General features: G+C 43.2%; 1 protein-coding gene across 1 annotated transcript in view; it reads left to right on the top strand.

Moving 5' to 3' along the window:
- Window positions 1-15100, top strand: part of LOC115818373 (histone deacetylase 4-like) — a 100037-nt gene that overhangs the window by 36773 nt on the left and 48164 nt on the right. The window contains exons 4-5 of the mRNA XM_030781733.1: window positions 1600-1650; window positions 4816-4870. Coding sequence (XP_030637593.1) covers window positions 1600-1650; window positions 4816-4870 — 106 coding nt within the window. The remainder of the gene's footprint in view (window positions 1-1599; window positions 1651-4815; window positions 4871-15100) is intronic.

A 15100-nucleotide genomic window follows, 5' to 3' on the forward strand; every position in this document is an offset into this window, starting at 1 on the left:
TTTTAAAAGCAATAAATTTAAGTGTGCAAATCCTGAACAAGTGCTGTTTTAGAGGAGATACATTGGAAGTGCCTCAGTGAAGTTTTTTTTCTGGATCTTGTTAAGGATTAGTGCTGGGGAACTGGTTATTGTGGGATGTGGACAAGCAGTGAGGTTTTGCGTTGTTTATTCATTACGTTGGCAACCCGTGAATGATTTGCTTTAAACTATACAGTGGCGCTGAATCTGGACAGAGGTCATCATGTCATGTTGGTTAGATTGGTCTGATCCCATGTTCTGTGTTATTTGTTAAAGTAGAGCAGTCTACGGGTCAAATTTCTAGTTCTCATTTAAGACCAGAAGATGGACAGCAGTCAGTCTGTGGCTCAGTATCATACTCCACTTCACTTGTGTTAAAGCTGAACACCATTTGTCAGAGGCCCTTGGTTCATTGGTGGGGAGATCCAATACACCAAGTAAGAGTATTTCACAGTACATTTAAAGTGCTTGGTTACCTATGAATGGCTAGAGACTAATTATGCCACTACATCTATCTCCAACATTATTCACATTTATATGTCAATCAACAAACGTAACTCTTGATAGATTGCATAGTCATATCTGTCGTCAAATTTGAGAGGGCAGCTAGGTGGCTGGCTTCATAAAACCATGGCCTAGTTCTACTGTTGTATGTTTGCCAGATGGCTACCAGTGGTTCTACTGTCATGTATCTGAATGTGAATTGGTGTGTATTTTACTGTGTATGGGAGAGAATGAGTTTTTACTCTCTTCTCTCAGCTACACATTTACTGACGGGTAAGGTCACCCCAGCCAGACACATCCAGGGCCCAGCGTCTCACCCAAATGTAGTCCCTCCGAGATCCTGCCGTTAAGTGACCTGAATTTGTTTTATGTTGGGGTTTTTCTTTTTTTTTCCTCATTGCATTTTCTAGTTCAGCCTTTTGGGTCACAGCTTCAGTGCCTGAGTTCCCCAGCTATGAAGCTCTACCACTGAGCTCCTCAGAAAACCGTGACAGTTTGGTACTGAGGCCATGACAAAACACCAGCCTGCCTGCGTATGTGTGTGTGTGTGTGTCTGTGTGTGTGTGTGTGTGTGTGAATGTGTCTCTGTGTGAGTGTGTGTGTGTGCGTGTGCGTGCATTTGCGTGTTTGTGTGTGTGTGTGTCTGTATGTGTGTGTGTGTGTGTGTGTGTCTGTCTGTGTTTGTGTGTGTGTGTGTCTGTGTCTGTGTGTATGTGTCTGTGTGTTTGTGTGTGTGTGTGTGTGTGTGTGTGTCTGTCTGAGTTTGTGTGTGTGTGTCTGTGTGTGTGTGTGTGTGTCTGTGTGTGTGTGTTTGCGTGTGTGTGTCTGTGTATGTGCCTCAGGAGTTGAGCGGTGCTCCAGATAGAGAGGTTTTTCCCCCTTCATGTAATGATGTTTGTCATCCCAGGGTAAAAACAGAGCAAATGCAGGGGCCTCGTGGAGTGATTGGAGGCATTTAGCGGCTCACACCAGGGCACAGCCGCAGTGGGCGGAGCTCTGGGCGGTGGGCGGTGTTCTGCCTGGAATTTGAACCGGCGACCCTCCTCCTCCTGGTGTAGAGCCCAGAGCCACTGCTAGGGTGAGGGAGGCGGTGCCAGGGTATCTCTCTTTGCCCATGCTGACGCACAGGTAGAGCTGGGTACAGACTCTAAAGAACAGTCAGTGTGGACAAGAGGATATGGACACCGATGGAGTGAGAGAACTAGGAAAAGCTTTGTGTGTGTCTTTTGTGCGCACGTGTGTGTGTGTATGTAAAACATACACAGGAGGTGGACGTGTGTTTATTTGTCAAGTAAAATCCAAAAGTCAGATTGCACAGATATGTAATCAGACATCTGCTCAGAGGAGGTATGCAAATTTTCTTTCTTTTTCTTTTTGTTTGCTTTTTGCTAAATGTGATGCAAAACTAACATGTCCAGATGGTTAAGTCTCTGATTTCATTGCCAGAATCAACTCAAGAGCCACATCTTAGTATAATTTCTCTCTTTGTATGTGGTTTTGATGCACCTGTAGCTGCTTGACAAAACTAGACTCAGATAACCACCCCTAACTTAGTCCTTATTGCCTTAGTCAGTAAAGCTCGGTTTCCTGGGCTCACTGCAATAGCAAACACGCCCAGGCCATGCAAAACAGATCATTCGGGGGTGTTTTACTGTAATAACAACAACATATCAATTACAAGGATCAGTTTCCTGTCTTACTTACATCCTCCCCACACAAACACGAGCATTGTATTTTCATTGCAAAGCACCATCAGAGAACGTGTGTTCTCACTTTACCCATGTCCCTCAAACACACTTACACTCACACACACAACACAACACACACACACACACACACACATACACCTCAAATGCCATAGTAACTCATTTAGACCAGTGTAGTGCTACAGCTTGACACACCTGACATCATCCTTATGTTTTACATGTTTCGTTTTGGCTGGTACTGAGATTTGACAGCACTGTGGTTCTGAGAAACCCTGTTTTCTGTAACCATACACCTTTCCTTGCCCTGTCTGCTCAGGCTGTAGGCTTGGGTTCATGACGGCATGGGAGCAAATTCTGGACCTTCACTAGTTTCTCGTTCACGTTGCAGTTGGATACTTACCTGTGTTTCTGATCAAACACCAGCGTTTACAACTGTGCAGAGGAGATGTGTAAAACTCACAACGTCTCTAAATCCATAACGTCGGCTATTAAACCTTCAGTAAAAACTGGAGAGCTCAATTTGGAATGCTGAATACCAATCCACAGTATAGTTTAAAACAACAAAACAAGCTTTGATAGTTTGTCAGGCTGAGCATAAATGTTAAAATACCATTAGCTTGTTAGCCCATCTGCACTGATTCTGTCTGTGAAATATCACAAAGGGGCTTCCATGTCTGCCCTTGGTCATTTGTCAGACTTGAGAGATAGGCTGTGTGATCACTGATGTGAGAAAGGTTCTTTTATTGACAGTATCGTGTTCCTTTCTCTCTGTTCTTACGGTGCTGTTTATGAGTTCTTGTTTTAGTGTTGTCATCTGTGATTCATTCAGTATTTTAACATGTGCCTTACACATGGCCCCTCTCTGTAGTTTCAGCTGAACTGAGAGGCCAGGCCAAGGACCCTTACAGAGGTCTGTTTTGAGTAGAGCCCGACCGATAAATCGGCGTGATATGAGCTAATTGCAGATAAACCAGTATCAGCGTTTATAACGGCTGATAAATGACAATTAAAGAGAGACGGAAGATGGATCCTTCAACCATGTTATGACTTTCATGTCAGCCATGCCTGGTTTTGCTGCAGTAACGTGAAAGTCGGTGCAGTCAGTCAAACATCAAAATTACATTTAACGTTACGGTAGTTGAGTGGTGCAGACCAAGCTGTTGACAACATTGATTGTCGGTTTATTTATGAAACAATGTGGCACTTCTAACGAGTAAACAAACAACAGTCCTATTGTCTCCTAATAGAAGAGCCCTATGGCTTTGTTATGCTAGGAGATTGAAGCCATAGGGCTCTTCTATTAGGAGGTTGACTACTTAATCTGAGTTAACTAACTCTGAGTTTTCACTAAACCCGCTTTCTGGAATACCCCCCAAGTATCTAACATGGCTTGGTAGCCAAACAAAGTTATCTAGCTTCTCTTTCAAACATGTGGTGTGAAATCTAAAAGTCGCAAGTCCTCGATGCAAACAGTCCTGTACGCTAGAAGCATTCAACAGTAGCATTTGCTCTAGGTCACTGTATCAGTTTACTGCAGTATTCATCAAAACTTTGATATATTTTGTTGTACTTTTGTTCAAAGTACTATTTATGACAATAAAACAAGTTTATTTTTAAACTGCATTATGTCATATTATCTTGGTGAGGACTCTTACATAGCTACACATAACAAATGTTAGGGAAAATCTTTATGTTTTGTGTTTCTGAGACAAAAAAAAGAAGAATATCGGCTGATATATCATTATCGGATTTTTAAATCCTCAAATATCGAAATCTGTATCAGTCTGAAAAATCTTATATCGGTCGAGCTCTAGTTTTGAGTGAAGCCAAAATGGTGGAAAGGCAGAATATGTACAGATATCTGCGCAATGGGTTTGCATCTATTTCTGCATAATTCATCACTGGACTGGAAATATACAGTGTCTCTTGCACATATTGATGCATCCACTTTATCTGTGCCCCCCCCCCCTCTCTCTTTTTCTCTCTTTCCCCCTTGCCATATGTATATTTTCTACTGTCTCTCACACTCTTTCTTTGTAACACTCCTTGCATTTCTCCCCTGCATTATTTTTCCTGCCCCCCACCACCCACCCCCCTTCCCTCCCCAGCTCTGGCCTGTTCTCTCTGGGATATTGGGATATTTATAACTGTGTCTTGCTGTGTCGGGCTGCTGTGTGGCTGTGAGAGCTTTTTCATGTTCTGACGGTAATTACCACTGTGGAGTCAGTCTGCAGGAGGAGAACAGAGGGGCTGGGCCCGACATACACACTCCCCCCCCCCCATCTCTCCTCCTCCTACAAATCTGCCTCTTATCTTCATTTCCTCTCTCTCCATTTTCTCTCCATGTCCTGGTCCTCATCCAACTTATTCTGGGTTTAGCTACCTCTCTCTCTCTCTCTCTCTCTCTCATTCTAAGCCTCTCCATTCCTCAGGTGGTGTGTCTGATAGTTGAGATCATTGCTCTGTGTGTCTCTGGTAGGACATGTGTGAAATGGTACAGCCTGTCCAGTAGTAACCACTGGCAACTGTTTCACAGACCCAACGCTTAGCTTTTCTTTTTTTATTCTCTCTTCCTCCAGACGGGCAGATGGAGCAGCCTGTTGACCTCCTCAAGCCTTCCGCTTTTGACCACATTCCCACAGGTAACGTGCCACGCCCTCCCTCTCACACCTGTCTGTGTGGGGCTGGGGTCATTCACCTACCCCTCACTCTGTTTTATTCCACTGCTCTCCATATGAGTAAAGGTGTCAAAGGTCATCACAGTTTGACATAGGAACATGGTAACATTAACACAGGAGACTGAAAATCAGTGTTCTGTGGAAGAGGTTTTTTGATTTCAGGATCTTACACAAACTGTCTATGACATAACAAACAGAACAAAATGAATTGACATCCAAACTTGTCTGATATTTCACCACTCATCTGTGTGTAAACAAACTACCATAATTTTGACTGATTTCTGCAGTTCTGCTACAGAGAGAGGGTTTCTCTCCGTATACATTCACAGTAACAGCAGTAGAATGGAGGTACTAATTCTTCAGTGATTTAAGGCACTTCGGTAAATCTTATCTTCTTCGTGCAGTCATGGCCCCTGCTTTACTTTTTAAATCAAGTTCGATGATCAGTTGTAAATTAGATGTTAACAGAACGTAGTTGTGACAGTACTCATGCACTGCCTAGAAGGAAGACAACTGTGTTTGCAAATGTTAAAAAAAAAAAGGAAGATTTGTTACTGAAATAAGATACATTATGTAACACGATACGATCTTGCATTTTAAACTTGTCATCAGTGCAGCTTTGACCTATTGCCTCATCAGTATAACACATATATCACGTTATAACAAATAAAATAACTCACATATGGTCCAGTGCAAGTCATTCAAATGAATCCTTTCAGCAGCAACACGGCGACTCTTGGTTACCAGCGTGACTTCTGGTCACAGTATAATAACATAATCACAATGCTAACCGCACTAGCTTTGATTCACTGTAATCACAGTAGTCCCTACAGTAACCCTCAGGCACCAGAACACCATCTGTCTCTTATCTGGCTCTGGGAAACCTTGAGTGTGTATAGTGTGTAACGAGAGGTTAAGATCTGTAAGACACAGTCACATAATACTGACAGAGCTCTGTAGATACAGCTCCTGTTAGCACACACCGCAACAAAATAGGTCAAAAATATTGGACTCACGGTACAACATCTTCATTTAGAGCACTGAATTATTGATGAAGTCTTAAGTGCAGAGGAGAGGGAGAGGGGAGAAACAGGGCTCTGGGTGACTGAAGTATGAATGTCATGCAAATGAAAGTGTTTCATTAGCATTTGGAAATGGCAGTGTGAAAATCACTTGAGCAGAGAGGGCTTCACCTCCACTGCAGGGACACATTTACTGTAGTTCTCTGCTCTCACACACTTGTTCTCTGACTCTGCCCCCCCCCCCCCCCCCCCCCCCCCCCCCCTCTCTCTCTAGTCCTCTGTTCTTCTCACCCGCTCTATTTCATACTCTTTTACTCCTCAGAATCCTCTGTGTTTTTCTCTCTGCCTCATTGCATTGGCCTTTTGCCCCTTTGTCCAGTCTTTTATTCTGTCTGTCACTTTAGGCATCTCTATTTATTTAATGTCCCTCCATTGCTCTCTCTTTCTCTCTCTCTCTCTCTCTCTCTCTTCCTCTTCATTTGAAATTTGACTCACTTCAAACATGGCTAAGATAGGAGACTGAAGCTCTCAATGAGAAATTCAGCGCAAAAATCTCTCTCTCTCTCTCACTCTCTCTCTCTCTCTCTCTCTCTCTCTCTCACTCACTGTGTCCCTCCTTCTTGCCATCCCTGTCTGAAGTCTTATTTTCACTGGCCACATGTCTGTTCCCCCTGTTTTCTGTGTTGTATTCTGAGACAGATTAGGCTAAATAAGGCTACATCATGTATTCAGAGACAGGCTAAGCTAAATAAGGCTACATCATGCTTAATGTATGCTTCACGGGAAAGCCCTCCACTACAGACCAGAGACACACAGATTAAATTAAATAGTACGCTGTGCGTGTGTGTGTGTGTGTGTGTGTGTGTGTGTGCGTGAGACTGTTTGCGTGTGTGTCTGTGTGTGTGTGTGTGTGTGTGTGTGTGTGCAACATATATGTGTGTGAATATTGTGTTGTGCATACCTAACTGTTCCGTTTCATTCCAATGACCACATCATAAGTTGGAAATCCCTTTATATTATGTGAATCATAAGGATATATAAAGAATTAACATGCATGAATCCTGCGTCAGGCTTTGTTTTATTTTATTTAATTTCTTTAATTATAACATGAAATACAGTACAGGTTTTAATTGATGATTACTGCAAGGAACGAATACAGTGCTGTACAGTGTTCATTAATGTATTAATGAATAATGAATAAAGCTTCAGCATTGTCCATATGGATGCATGAGAAAGGCCTAGGTCACGTGCTAATGTCGGGACCTATTCCTGCTCTGCTGTTATGTTCACTATCATCACCTTTCTCTTTCTCTTCTCAGCAACAGTAGAGCACTCACTTTTCCCCCTTGATAGCCATTTGACATAAAAAGTAAATGGGAGGGAATCACAGTCTATATTCCATATATGTATATAGATAGATATGTATACTTTATATGTATAAAATTATGGGTTTGAAAGCAAAGCTTAATTAACCAAACAGGACTGGAAAGCACTCAAAAGTATAGATCAGCTGACATCTTTTTCTTTTTTTTTTTCAGTGACTGTCTACTATTCTGTGCAGATTCATTCTGGTTCACGTTTATCCACGGAAAGAATGTAGTGTTTGGTTCTTTTGGTTGGAACTGATAATTAATGTGCTCCAGTTATGTTTAATTATCTCTAATTATGTTAGCTCACCTCATCAGAGGTACAGAAGCCCTCAGGAGACGGCATCAGAAACCCAATGCAAGCTTTGGTCTTTCACAGTTCAGTCCTCATCAACATGACTATACCTTCAGGGTTTAAACCTCTCAGGCATATCTCCAATACACCGTACACAGGCCCACAATTACGACCTAAACCCTGCTCTTAAACACTCCACACGATTGGATTTCATATGAGGAACGAACGAACACGGGAGGAACTCAGTCATTTCGGTGGAAATTCTCACAAGCAGGGCTCCCCAGTGTGTTTCCCTGGTGTGTGGTGAGCTGAAAAAGTGGTCAGCTGGGTGACTGCAGGAGACGGCTTTTACCTCCCTGTACGGCCACATGTCTCATGCTAATTTCCACATTCTGAAAAGTTGATATGAGGTCTGTATCCTGGGAAATATCCTGAGAATTCACTAGAAAAGAACACGGGTGAACTGATTGGAGGCTGATAAGGTGTAGTCTGAGTGTGTGTTACGCAATAAGCCAGCCCACATCTCCCTGCTCTAGGATTACCCTCTGACCGCTCAGTCAACCCTGTGTGTGTGTGTGTGTGTGTATGCGTGTGTGTGTGTGCGTGTGTGTGTGTTTGTGTGTGTGTGTGCGCGCGCGCGTGTGTATGTGTGAGAAGAATGGAAGACAGTTTAGCCCACATCCCCCTATATGATGTTGTCTGCTCTGAGCATGACCCCTGACACACACACACACACACACATTCACATTCATTCAAGCATATTCACACAAAACGCACACTAGGAGCAGCACAAGGCCTGTTGCTGATACAAACATGCTTTTGTTCAGTTCTGTTGACCTGATGTTGACCTTTACAGGACAACACCAGGTCAGTGTAACTGAATGTACAGCAATGCTGTTTACAAACAAGCTCTAATATATGGAAACACTTGAGACATTTTTTCCAGCATGTTCTGTGTCAGGAGCTCTCTCTGTCTTCAGTTACAATGTATCAACCGCTGGCAAAACAATTGCTTTCGCTTTTTTTGGGCTGAGAAATCAATTCAATATTAATATTATTCAAATCAATATTATCAAGCTGATAAAAACATTATCAAGCTGAATAAAATGATCAACCATTGACGATTTCTTTTAACTGTCAAAGATAGGAACGAAAGCAAGGGGGTGTGTAATGATGCTGGATTTCCTTGTTAACCAGAAAACCTTAGCCAAAAAGTCTGATATGAGCAGCTGCAATGTTCCATAACTGTTTTCACAGTTTTGACTTTTTTTTGCCTGCTTGATTTATGTGACCTTTTTTTACAAAGTCTGATTTAGATCTGAGATGTTCTGAGTGTCCCTTGCCTTGATACAGCACGTATTATGCTTGCACAAAACTGACAGCAACAATAAAAAATAAACAAACTATCATAAACGTCCATCACACTGCAAGACAGACGTGCAAACAGTCACCCGTGTAGTCAGGGAGCTCATCCTTTTCTCTTGACAACAGGCACGTTCCACATGACGATACTGGTCTCGTTCTCCTGTCCCATCCTCCCCTCTCTCCCTCTCACTCCCTGTCTATGTTTTTCCCTGATAAAGTAAAGTCATGTCCCGCAGTGGTTTGATGGACAGATTTAGGCGGAGAGGAAGCTAGGCTGAGCATGCACGTTTGATGGTACCTCCTGTCTCGCTGAGTGTGCTGACGTCAGAGCTGTACTGGAGGACCTGTCAAGACTTGTCTGCCTGTCTGGGCCAGTGAGACAGGCCTCGTAACCGTGCTGTAGTTCGACACGTCTCAGCTCCCGTAATCCTGCCCCAAATGCACGCATCCTGTGATAAGTATGTGGAACACTGAGCTCCGAGATCCTGCTCCAAAAGGCCCCGTCCTGAGGTGAATATGAAACTCTGGGGCCGTCTGTTCACTAACCTGCTGTGTATGTGAAAGCCCTTAGGGAAAAATACTTTAAATGATTGGCTTTTATGCGCATAATGCTCGCGTTGACTTTTCTTTTAGCCATTGAGAACAGACCTAAACACTGTGGAAGTGTTAGGACACACCGCTTCAAATGAACAGCCAGCACTGACGCACATCCAAACACACCGCTCCAAATGAACAGTCAGCACTGACACACATCCAAACACACCGCTCCAAATGAACAGTCAGCACTGACGCACATCCAAACACACCGCTCCAAATGAACAGTCAGCACTGACGCACATCAGAACATACTGCTCCAAATGAACAGCCAGCACTGACGCGCATCAGAACATACTGCTCCAAATGAACAGCCAGCACTGACGCGCATCAGAACATACTGCTCCAAATGAACAGTCAGCACTGACGCACATCAGAACATACTGCTCCAAATGAACAGCCAGCACTGACGCGCATCAGAACATACTGCTCCAAATGAACAGCCAGCACTGACGCGCATCAGAACATACTGCTCCAAATGAACAGCCAGCACTGACGCACATCAGCTGAGTAATGTAAAAGGACACTGGGAGAAATATTCGTTCGTTTTGAAGTTTAGCATCAGTTTTAAGTTCTCACAAGTAGGTCCACACAAAAGGGCGCATAGATCCATAGCAGCGTGTTTCTCTTTAGAAATTTCTAACATTCCCGTGTGTGAAATATAAATATTTGTATAAAAAAATAAATAAGAAGCATTCCTGTGCAGCTTATTTATGCAAAATGTTAAGTTTGATTATGTTTTGTTCTTGAAACTTTGTGTTTGTAACTCTCATCGTATGATGTAAGAGTTTTTCTGCTGAAGCTTCTTTTCTCTGAAATGCGTCACCGATGAAAGCCGTTCAGGGAAAAGTCTAAAGGTGTAGAGGTCTAAAGGTCTCTCTCATTTTCATCAACATTCGAATCGTCCAAACGTTACTCAGACCAAAAGAACTTCAGTTACTCAGCTGGTGTTTAGGAACATCGGCCAGTCCATTTTTCTCCAAGGAACAGATACGAACAAGTCAGCACACAGACTTCTGGACCTCAGTGGTCGGCTAACGGGCATCTTGCCTTAGCTCCAGAATAACACTGTGTGTCCGACTGCAGCTCAACTTACACACAGACACGCACACACATATACACACCATCGTTTTTTGTTCTTCATTCACAGCTGAAAAGACTAAATGAAAGTGTCCAAGTTTATTGTAAACTTTTTTGGATTTTGACAGTAGTGTCAGATTCTCCGGATTTCCGACATTCAGTGTGCCTGTTGTGTTCTGTTTACTCAACAGTTGAGCCACTTGTTTTTTATGTTATTTTATTATTTTACTTTATTTATTTATTTATTTATTTATTTTTATGGCCAGACTGTAAATAATATGAGCTGTGAAACATCTCGCCTCCGCACTGCTCCCAGCTGCTCCATTAGCAGTGCCCGGGCGCACGGCAGCCTTCAGATCCAAACAGATAGCTGACATTAACTGGCCCTGACACAGCATTGTCTGATAAAAATAGCCCCGTAATGTGAAGCGGCGACACAGGAGCAGCCCCGTGCAGCTTGTAAACACAGCCTGATTTATGGAAGACAGGGAGAGAAAGGAGAGGAGGAGGAGGAGGAGGCTGAGTTGTGTGTGTGTGTCGGGAGGTTTTCGAACTGTCAAAATGACCAGCAGAATGTAGGCCCGGAGTTGTTATTATTTGAGGGTCCGGGGTGGTTGGCTGTGTCTGGAGAACAGCTGTTATATAAGCGTAAGAGGCTGGTGCTAAAGTCGAATCTTAACGGCCCCGTTTGGCAGCAGCGCTCTAAAGCCCCTCGCCGTCTCTGACGGGCTCGCTCTCTGCGCTTGGCAGTGTGACCTTATAGCTTCTAATTACACATAAAGCCACTCTGCCGTTCTAATGAGGGATTTGACATTAGAAACAACATAAACAGAACAAGCCACGTGGTCGCACGTAATTGGAAGCCGTTTTTTAAATTTGCCTTGTCAAAGGTAATTGAAATTCAGCAGCAGACCTCAGAGTTTGAAGTCATTTAAGTTTGTCTCTCCGCTCTCATTATGAATGACATTACTGCGTTTTTTTTTTTTCTCATGACGCTTTTGTCTGAGTCATCATTCAAATGCTGAACCCACAGTAATAAGAATGTCAGAACGCATCTTTTTGTTTGTTGTTGTTGTTTCAATATCAAATGTTGAGTTGTACTTTGTCATTGACAAATCAAGTCACCCACATCAGATGAAAGGGCACTGGAAACTGCAGTGGGATGTTTATGTAGTCATGACAACCAGAGTTTTGCTAACCTTACAGAGCACACTCACACACAGAAGTCATGGAACCAACCTCTCACACAACCTTCACAAGGCAGTGTCTGGCTTAACTCAAACATAACACAGCTAACAAAAAAACCCAAACACACACAGGCTCTGCTTTAATTTCACTTTGTGTATCCAGCATCTCAAACACATTTGATCCACTCAAAATCTCAATCTGTGAGGAGCTTAGAGAATTCGCCCCATTAGGGCAGTTAGCTCTCTAATTGTGCCATTATGGCTAAGAGCTTCATTCTGTTAGACTGACAGCAAACAGCCACTGTTCCACAGCCAACCAGTTTTGAGGGCTGTTTTTTTTTTTGTTGTTGTTGTTATATGTTTTTGGTGAGAGTGATTGTTAACTTTGGCTCTGATGGTTTCAGGCAGGGCTTTTGACTAACAGCCACAGTGGTTTACTGTTGCAGTCTATTGCCAGTCTGCTCTCTTCTGACACACACCACTGAATAAAGGAGGAGGAATGAGAACAATGAAAAGCTAGATAAACAAATAAACACTTAAAAATGAGCTGAGACAGGATTTGAAAAGTGGCCCAAATATTGCTCGTATGTGACTCAGATCTGTTTTTTTCAGGACAGTGTGAACAGCACAAATCATATTGAATGAGATCTTTTCAATTCAGATTTGCACCGCTTTAATATGTGGTCCTACATTGGACACGAGTCTGATTTTCTTGCAGTGCTACCGCAGTCTGAACAGTCATACTGGAATTCATGTGACTTTTACGTCGATCTAGATCTGGATGTTTGCTTCCGTACGACTGCGTGCTGCGTGACACGTCTTTTTTATGGTTCTTTGGCGCATGCGGGTCGGTTCAGGACCGTGACCAGTTCACGCTGGAATCTGTCATTGGCAATTTACAAAAATAATGTGAACAGCCAAACACGCAAAAAAAAATGGATCTGAGCAATAAATCAGAATTGAGCACTAAGCCTTGTAGTGTGAACGTAGTCATATATACTCTCACATATGATTGCTGATCTGTAGAATCTGTTTTATATATATACAGATATGTGTGTGTACTATATGTATGTGTGTGTGTGTGTGTGTGTGTGTGTATATATATATATATATATGGAGAGGGAGAGAGAGAGAAGTCTCTTTACTTCCTCTGCCTGAGTGTGGGTCTGTGCTCATACTCTAATAAGTTTTCATGACTGAAAGTGTGCTGAGGTAGAGATTAATTCACATGGTTCCAGTGTGACGTTCTCTGGCTTCTCTCTCCAATCAGTCTCTTATCAGACAGTGATAGATGGCTCTGTGGAGGAGTGTCTGTGCTGCCGTGCCGTCTCACAAACAACATGAGGTGAATCATAAATAAAACATCCTTCATGCCTTTTAAAGCCCTTTCTCTCCTGTCTGCTGGGAGATTTGCGACTGGGGGGGGGCAGGGGGGGCTTTGGGATTTTTTTTTTTTTTGCGTGAAGATGAAAGGAAAGTATGCCTGAGCTATGGCACAGTTGTCGTTTTTTTTGTTTGTTTTTTTTCCCCAAGTGAAAGACGGGTGAATTTTTCACCGTGATAACCATATTACTTATTAATGACCTCGTCTGGCAGTGTGTTTTGGTAGGGACGGGAGCATGGACCAGGGTTTCGTGCTCCACTTTAGGCTTTCCTCTTCATTTGCTCACTGGTTGCACACTGCTGCTGTAAGGAGACTGCCTCCATAACCAGAGATAATAATAAAAATAATATGAATATACGTGTTGCACACTTTGGCAGCATTTACAGATGTATGCAGCAAACTACCCTGAGAGAACATAGTGCTGTGTTTGTGCCTTGGGAGGATGCAGCTGCAGTGGGCCACAGGTAGAGTGTATGGGGTTCCCTTAGTGTCAAAAATATTTTTGTGACTTCATGCAACCCTCACTCAACTTCCTGCACGTTTACCGCAGTGTGTGTGTGTGTGTGTGTGTGTGTGTGTGTGCGCGTGCGTGTGTGTGCGTGTGTGTGTGTGTGAGTGTGTGTGAGTGTGTGTGTGTGTGTGCGTGCGTGAGTGTGCGTGCGTGTGCGTGCGTGTGCGTGCGTGTGCGTGTGTGTGCGTGTGTGTGTGTGAGTGTGTGTGTGTGTGTGTGTGTGTGTGTGTGTGAGAGTGTGTGTGTGCTGTGTTGGGTACACAGGTCTTCGTCTACCTGTTCCTTAAGCCTTCTCTTCTGTCATTACTGTAAGAGACTGTGGTTTCCAGTAATATGGGAAATAACATTGATTCATAATAAGTGTCGTTCAAAACATGCATTTCACGTGTAATGTTTTCACTTGCCACAGTTCCTGCTGTCGTTTTAAAGTGAAGTGCCCTGGTATTGTGACAGATGTAGTTTCACTCTCTCTCTGACACAGAGTAACAGCGCAGTGCTACACTCCATGATACAAGAGTAACAGTGCAATGCTACACTCCATGATACAAGTTGTGGCTGGAACATATCATTCTGACATTGCATGTTGGGTCAACATGCAGGAACACGTTTAGAGAGCAGCAGTACGGACCATATGACCCAAAAGTATGCCCAGGCCCTATCTCCCCGCGTTTGGTGTCATGGTAGATAGATGGACAGCTCCACGGGACACATAAAACAGTTCCTCAAACATGTGGACTGGCGTGTAGTAAAGATGCAAAACCACGCTGCTCAGACAGCTCTCATTTTGAAAGGACAACGTCGGAAAAGTAGCAGGCTCTGGTAATAAGCTATATAGTCACTGGACAGGTCAGCTGTATCATTTTTATGTAGCCTAGTTATCAAGGATAATTTGTGATGTTTGGTTCTAGTCAGTTGCTCAAGCAGGCTTATATATATATACACACACACACACACACATTATATATATATATGTATACACACACGATATGTATGTATATGTATGTATGTATGTATAAAATACTGCAACTTGTATGTGTGCTTATATATATTTATATATTCATATTTATATATACGTTTGTGTGTGTTTCAGGGTATCTCACGTCTCAGTCAGTCACACTGCCCCCAAGTCTCTACTGTCTCACTGGGTCATTTAGCTCTTTACAGCTGTGCACCAAAGCGCGCACACACACACACAAGCACACTGCACACACACACACACACACACACACACACACACACACTAGTGACAGCACCCTTCCCCTCTCCCAATGCACAGCATTCGGGTCAAGAGCTAAGGCCATTTTAACGTGGTTATTTGCCTCAGTCTTTGGGATGGGCTCTTGTGGTTTGAAGGCAGGGGACTGGACTCTGTAAGAAGAGCCCTTAGTG

This window comes from Chanos chanos, chromosome 8, assembly GCF_902362185.1.
Source record: "Chanos chanos chromosome 8, fChaCha1.1, whole genome shotgun sequence".
Taxonomy (NCBI): domain Eukaryota; kingdom Metazoa; phylum Chordata; class Actinopteri; order Gonorynchiformes; family Chanidae; genus Chanos; species Chanos chanos.